General features: G+C 54.0%; 1 protein-coding gene across 2 annotated transcripts; it reads left to right on the forward strand.

Moving 5' to 3' along the window:
- Nucleotides 1-1,683: 1,683 nt before the first annotated feature.
- LOC100968264 (putative RBAK downstream neighbor protein) lies at nucleotides 1,684-3,563 on the forward strand. Of its 2 annotated transcripts, none has more exons than XM_034963578.3 (3): nucleotides 1,684-2,296; nucleotides 2,705-2,840; nucleotides 3,264-3,563. In XM_034963578.3, the coding sequence occupies exons 1-3, from the start codon at nucleotides 2,160-2,162 to the stop codon at nucleotides 3,558-3,560; spliced, it is 570 nt and encodes a 189-aa protein (XP_034819469.1). In that variant the 5' UTR covers nucleotides 1,684-2,159; the 3' UTR covers nucleotides 3,561-3,563. The 2 variants fall into 2 exon arrangements, with proteins under 2 accessions (XP_034819469.1, XP_054970860.1); XM_055114885.2 differs by lacking the exon at nucleotides 1,684-2,296 and adding an exon at nucleotides 2,396-2,547.
- The last annotated feature ends 3,244 nt before the right edge of the window (nucleotides 3,564-6,807 follow it).

Genomic DNA, 6,807 nt, shown 5'->3' on the forward strand with positions numbered 1-6,807 from the left:
GTCACCAAGACTTTGCACCATTGAAAAAAAAAACACTTTGGGTGAGGGCTGACTGAGCTTGTAAAAGCACAGCAAGAAGGACGTGACATTGGATGGCATAGACTGTGTGCCTCATTTTTTTTTTTTTTTTTTTTTTTTTTTTTGGTAGGAAGGCATGTGTTTTTTGTTTTTCTTTCTCTTATTTTTAGAGTCAGGTTCTCACCACAGCCTGCAGTGCAGTGGTGCAATCACAGCTCACTGCAGCCCCGCCTTTCTGAGCTCAAACGAGCCTCCCACTTCAGCCTCCTGAGTAGCTGGGACTACAGGTGCATGCCACCACACCTGGCTAATTTTTTTATTTTTTTCGTAGAGACGGGGTCTTGCTGTGTTGCTAGACTCAAACTCCTGGGCTCAAGTGGTCCACCCAACTCGGCCACCCAAAGTCCTGGGGTTCCAGGAGTGAGCCACCTCGCCCGGCCATGTGCTTTTCATTCCACCTTACTCATTGAGGGTTAAGCTGAAGTGTGAACAGGTGACTAATGCTTTGCTGAAGGAGGGGGAATCTGGGAGTTGGTTGGGACTTGGGGGTGTGATTCCCCCACAATGGCTCCCTTTGCTCTCTCACTCCTTTGGCCAGAACCACCAGGCAGTATTTAAGCAAGGCAGGGGCTCGCCCTTCACCCCCACCGAAAGTGCCCATTTCACAGGAGATTTTCTCCACCCACGCCCATATTTGCTGGTGCTTGGCTTGGGGTTGGCGAACTTTTCAATGTTGTCTCTAAATTATGGCAAAAGACAGAAATGCAAGACTACTACTTTATACCTGAGGTCAAAAATTCACCCAGTGTTCCTTATTCCATCCCAAATTATGTCCACATATGAGGATGCTAGGCTCTTCAAAGAAGGGAAGCAGACCAGGCACATCTGTAATCCCAGCACTTTGGGAGGCTGAGGTGGGAGGATCTTGAGCTGAGGAGTTCAAGAGCAGCCTGGGCAACACAGCCAGGCCCCATCTCTATTTATTTCATGTGTGTGTGTTTTGTTTGTTTTTGTTTTTTGAGATGGAGTTTTGCTCTGTCGCCCAGGCTGGAGTGCAGTGGCTCAATCTCGGCTCACCGCAAGCTCCGCCTCCCGGGTTCATGCCATTCTCCTGCCTCAGCCTCCCGAGTAGCTGGGACTACAGGCACCCGCCACCACGCCTGGCTTATTTTTTGTATTTTTAGTAGAGACGGGGTTTCACCGTGTTAGCCAGGATGGTCTCGATCTCTTGACCTTGTGATCCGCCCGCCTCCGCCTCCCTAAGTTCTGGGATTACAGGCATGAGCCACTGCTCCCGGCCCTAATTTTTGTATTTTTAGTAGAGATGAGGTTTCACCATGTTGACCAGGCTGGTCTCAAACTCCTGACCTCAGGTGATCCACCCGCCTTGGCCTCCCAAAGTGCTGGGATTACAGGCGTGAGCCACTGAGCCTAGCCAACATCCTCTATAAACCCCTCCTAAAAAGCAGAAATGGGGTTAACCTCCCGTACCAGGAAGTAGCTATGAGATTATTTTTTCTTTCCAGGCAAGATTGCAGCACTTCCCTGGAGAAAATGAGTTCTGGCAAAAATAACCAGACATTTGAGGAACTCAATCACCAAAGAACAAACTGCACCACCTATGCTAAAGATTCTCAAAGAAATAAGAATATATTGGTAATGTTTGGGAGACTGAGGCAGGAGGATCTCTTGAGGCCCGGAGTTCAAGACCTGCCTGGGCAACATAGTGAGACTCCGTCTCTACAAAAGATAATTTTAAAAATTAGCTGGGCATGGCTGCGTGCACCTGTGGTTCCAGTACTCAGGAGGCCGAGATGGGAGGATCGCTTGAGCCCAGTAATTTGAGGCGACAGTGAGCTATGATCATGCCACTCCATTCCAGCTCGGGCAACAGTGAGACCCTGTCTCAAAAACACAAAAACAAAAAAAACAGGCATGCAAAGAAGCAGAAAAACAGAACCCATAATGAGTAGAAAAATAACAAAGAACCAGAAATGGCATAGATGATGGAATTAGTGATCAGGACATTAAAACAGCTACTATGAATATTCCCCGTATGTTCAAGAAGAATGGAGAATGAACGAGAGCGAGGGACCGGAAACGACTGTGTTCCATGCTGAGGGTGGCAGAGGCTGGCCTGGATGCTGGATGAGGCTCAACTCGGGGGCCTGGGCTGTTGCACTGGGGCTGGACTGGGGATCACAGAAGAGGGCCAGGCCCGCGTGGGTCTCCAGGGCTGTGCTCAGGGGTGTGGTCTTCTGCAGTGGGGGCTTGGCTGGTGAGTGGAGACTCTGCGCGACTCTGGGGGAGTGGCCGAGAATGGGTGTAGCTATGTACTAGGGCGTGGTCATTGCGTAGGGGTTTGGGTGAAGCGTTAACAGTGGGTGGGCGTGGCTCGGGCTCGGGGGCGTGACCAGCACGCGGGGGCGTGGCTCAGGCTCGTGGAGGCGTCCGAGCTCCAGGGCAGCTCTGGGGCGGAACTGTCCGGATCTAACAATGCCTGGGGAGCCGGAGACCGGTGACCGATCTGTGGGCTAACTCAGGGCTGCCCGGGAGACATAGGCGGGCCGTGGGGGCAGGTGAAGGGTGCTGGACGTGCGAGCCTGGCACGCAGAAGCCAGAGGGCAGAGAGGAAAGGTCGTGAAGAGGGGGCGGGGCCTCTAACGCCCACCTTGTCCCCCGACAGCCGCCCTGCCCGCAGGCCATGTGGCCCCCGCTGTTGCTGCTGCTGCTGCTGCTCCCGGCCGCCCCGGTCCCCACCGCCAAAGCCGCTCCCCTCCCGGATGCTAACACCCAGGAAGGCCTTCAGAACCTGCTCCAAGGTTTCAACCGCCCCATGCTGGAGGGGAGGGGCGGGGAAGGGGACTGGGGGCGGGGGGATGGACGGGAAGAGAGGAAGTCAGGGACGCAGAGAAAGGAATAGAGGAGACAGAAAGATGAGGCACTACAGACCCAGCACAGGGAACTGGATAAGGACAGGGGACCAGACAGGGGTGGGAGGATGACTGGTGGGGCCCCGAGGGTCAGAGCGTGGAGAACATGGGTTGGGCTGCTGGGCCCCTTGGCTTCGAGGCCGGCCACACACCTGGAACCCCCAGGGCACCTGCTGCGGGACAGGGACAGCGTCCCCGATGCCCCCCCTCCCCAGGCACAGCGACAGCACAGAGGACCAGGGGGCTGCCTGGCTGAAGAGCATCACCCTTTCTAGCCAGCACCAGGAAGCCCCCCTTTATCACCTTCCCCAGGAGTCGAGGCTGGCGGAGACGGAGAGCTGCAGGCAGACTCACACCTGGCCCCGGGCTCTGGCTGTATTGATGGGGCTGTGGTGGCCACACGACCAGAAAGCCGGGGAGGAAGTCCTGCGGCTCCGTGAGAGGTGTCCAGGGCTGCAGGCCACGGCGACAGGCTCCGGGGAACATGGGGCTTTCCCTGTCCACTCCCAAGGAGTGTGGGTCTCAACGCATTGGCAGGGGACGGCCGTGTGCCCTCTCCAGACCCCACCCCCAGATGCATTTATTAGAAATAATAAAGTTCTTTCTTAGCTAGCGGTGCTGTTTCCTTTCGGGATGGGCCGGTGCCTGGTAGGCCAGGCTGTTCTGGGTTCCTCCCAGCTCCAAGCCTGGCCCTGTCTCCAGGAGGCACCTGCACTGGTTGAGTTCTCTGAGCCCCGTGTTCAGGCACTGTCTGTCTTCTGACGAAGCAGCTGAGTCCTCCAGTCCCTGATGCTGACGTCCCCAGACCCTTCTCTGCACTCAGTCTGCCCATGTCACCTGAAGCCCCATATGTGTACTCGATCCCTCAATGTCACCTGCAGTCCTATTTGTCCACCGGGTCCCTGTCACCTGCAGCCCCAGCTGTGCACCCAGTCCATCACCTGCAGTGGGTTTGTCCCTGTCACCTGAAGCCCTGTCTGTGCACTCCGTCCCTGACTGTCACCTGCAGCCCTGCCTGTGCTTCCGGTCCCTGACCTGTCACCTGCAGCTCCATGTGTGCACCTGGTCCCTGACCTGTCGTCTGCAGCCACTCTGTGCTCTGTCCTTAACTGTCATTTGTAGCCCTGTCTGAACACTCCGCCCCTGACTCTGTCACCTCTAGATGCTGCAGCCCGTGGGTGTCCCATTTGCTGGTTCCTAACCTCTCCAATGGTGGGGCACTCGGCTCTTACTCAAGGCCACCTGAGATCTCAGAGGAGCATGCTGAGTTGGGCACAGCAAGCGTGTCTAGTCCTGCTCCCCCACGGAGCACTGCTTACCACATTGAGCCTCCTGGCCCCAGCCTCAGTAACAGCACACGCTGGAGCCGCCCTTGTTACTTTCTGTCTCAGTGACTTCAAAAATACCAGCCCTGGTGGTTTTTTTTTTTTTCTTTTGTTTGAGACAGAGTTTTGCTCTTGTTGCCCAGGCTGGAGAGCAATGGCACAATCTCGGCTCACCGCAACCTCTGCCTCCCAGGTTCAAGTGATTCTCCTGCCTCAGCCTCCTGAGTAGCTGGGATTACAGGCGTGTGCCACCATGCCCAGCTAATTTTTGTATTTTTAGTAGAAACAGGGGTTTCATCATATTGGTTAGGCTGGTCTCGAGCTCCTGACCTCAGGTGATCCACCCACCTCGGCTTCTCAAAGTGCTGGGATTACAAGCATGTGCCACCGCGCCCAGCAGGTGGTTTCTTAAAATGTTAAACCCACACCTGCCTATGACCCAGCCATTCCATGGCCTGGACACTTACCCAAGAGGCATGAAAGCACATGCCTCACAAACACTTGTACACAAATGCTCGTGGCAGCTTGATTTATAATTGCCGAAGTTTAGAAACAACCCAAATAGCAACAGGTAGAATGGATAAACACCATGATACAGCCTCATGAGGGAATGTTCATCAGCAATAAAAAGAATTACTGATACATGCAACATGAATGGGTCTCAGAAACACATTCTGAAAAAAAATAAAAGCCACTAAAAAATACTGCATATAATTCTTTTTTTTTTTTTTTTGAGACAGAGTCTCGCTCTGTAGCCCCAGGCTGGAGTGCAGTGGTGCGATCTCGGCTTACTGTGAGCTCTGCCTCCCAGGTTCACGCCATTCTCCTGCCTCAGCCCCCCGAGTAGCTGGCACTACAGGCGCCTGCCACCGTGCCCGGCTAATTTTTTTTGTATTTTTAGTAGAGACGGGGTTTCACCGTGTTAGCCAGGATGGTCTCGATCTCCCAACCTCGTGATCTGCCTGCCTTGGCTTCCCAAAGTGCTGGGATTACAGGTGTAAGCCACCGCGCCCTGCCAAATACTGCATATAATTCTATCCTTGATGAAATCCTAGAAAAGGCAAAATCTCAGGCCAGGCACAATGGCTCACACCTGTACTCCCAGCACTTTGGGAGGCTAAGGTGGGTGGATTGAGGTCAGGGGTTCAAGACCAGCCTGACCAACATGGTGAAACCCTGTCTCTTCTAAAAATACAAAAAAATTAGCCAGGCATTGTGGTGTGCACCTGTAATCCCAGCTACTCGGGAGGCTGAGGCAGGAGAATCGCTTGAACCCGGGACGGGGAGGTTGCAGTAAGCCAAGATCCAGACTGGGCAACAGAGCAAGACTCTGTCTCAAAAATAATAATAATGAATTAATTAACGGGGTGTGATAGTGTGCTCTTGTAGTCCCTATTCAGGGGGCTGAGGTGGGAGGATCGCTTGAGCCCAGGAGGTTGAGGCTGCAGTGAGCCGTGACTGCACCTCTGTGCTCCAGCCTGGGCAATAGAGTGAGACCCTGTCTCAAAAGAAACTTGAGTCTACACTGACAGCAGATCCGAGATTGCCTGGGGATGAGGGTGGGAGAGGATGGGGTGACGGGGACACAGGGAAGCTTCTGGGGGTGATATGCTTCGGCTGTGTCCACACCCAAATCTCATCTCGAATTGTAATCTGACTCGTAATCCCCAGGTGTCAGGGGAGGGACCTGGTGGGAGGTGATTGAATCATCAGCGTGGCTTCCTCCGTGCCGTCTGGTGATAGGGAGTTCTCACGAGATCTGATGGTTTTATAAGTGCCAGTTCCTCCCGCCCGCTCTGGTGAAGAAGGGGTTCGCTCTGCCTTCTGCTAGGATTGTAAATTTCCTGAGACCTCCCAGCCATGTGAACCGTGAGTCAATTAAGCCTCTTTCCTTTATAAATTACCCAGTCTTGGGTATTTCTTTATAGCAACATGAAAACAGACCAATACAGGGGGCTATTGGCCCATCTTCTTTGTGGCGACGGTGTCACAGGTGTACATATCTATGTCAAACTCATTGAAACCACACAGTTAAATGGATGCAGTTTACTATATCCATCAGACCTCGGTAAACTAGCAAAGCCAGCTCTCTGTGCTCAGAGCCCCGCCCGGAAGGAACCCTGCAGCCTTTTCAGATCCTTGTCTGTTCCTCCCGGTCCCCTCAGTCTCTGTGAGAACCTGGGCCAGGTTCCCTCTGCACCATGGAGAATGGTGAGTGGGTGGAGGCGCCCCCCCCCCCATCGTCCCTGCCCATAATCACGCCTGGGAGGTTGTCACTGCCGCTGCCTCTGCACCCCCAGAGCCACACTGAGAGTGGCGTAGCCTTTGCTCCCTCTGTGTGGCATGCCTCACCCTGCAGGTCTGCCCTGGCCTCCTGCCTGGCCAGTCTGCCATGGCACGGTCAGTGCCCAAGGACGGATGCAATTTAGGGGACCTGCCTTGAGGTCTGGCATCTCCTGGTGTTGTCTATTTGCTTTGGTTGCTAATTGGCATTCCGTTTTTAGGCCTGATATAAGTTATTTGAGACCCAG

This window comes from Pan paniscus, chromosome 6 (genome assembly GCF_029289425.2).
Source record: "Pan paniscus chromosome 6, NHGRI_mPanPan1-v2.0_pri, whole genome shotgun sequence".
Lineage (NCBI taxonomy): Eukaryota > Metazoa > Chordata > Mammalia > Primates > Hominidae > Pan > Pan paniscus.

What these genes read in the sequence shown, in the direction of transcription:
- LOC100968264 (XM_034963578.3), top strand. Translation starts at nt 2,160, where the DNA reads ATGCTGGATGAGGCTCAACTCGGGGGCCTGGGCTGTTGCACTGGGGCT. An exon ending in CTGCAGTGGGGGCTTGGCTG is followed by an intron (nt 2,297 to 2,704) that starts GTGAGTGGAGAC and finishes GTCCCCCGACAG; the next exon opens with CCGCCCTGCCCGCAGGCCAT. An exon ending in CCTTCAGAACCTGCTCCAAG is followed by an intron (nt 2,841 to 3,263) that starts GTTTCAACCGCC and finishes CACCTTCCCCAG; the next exon opens with GAGTCGAGGCTGGCGGAGAC.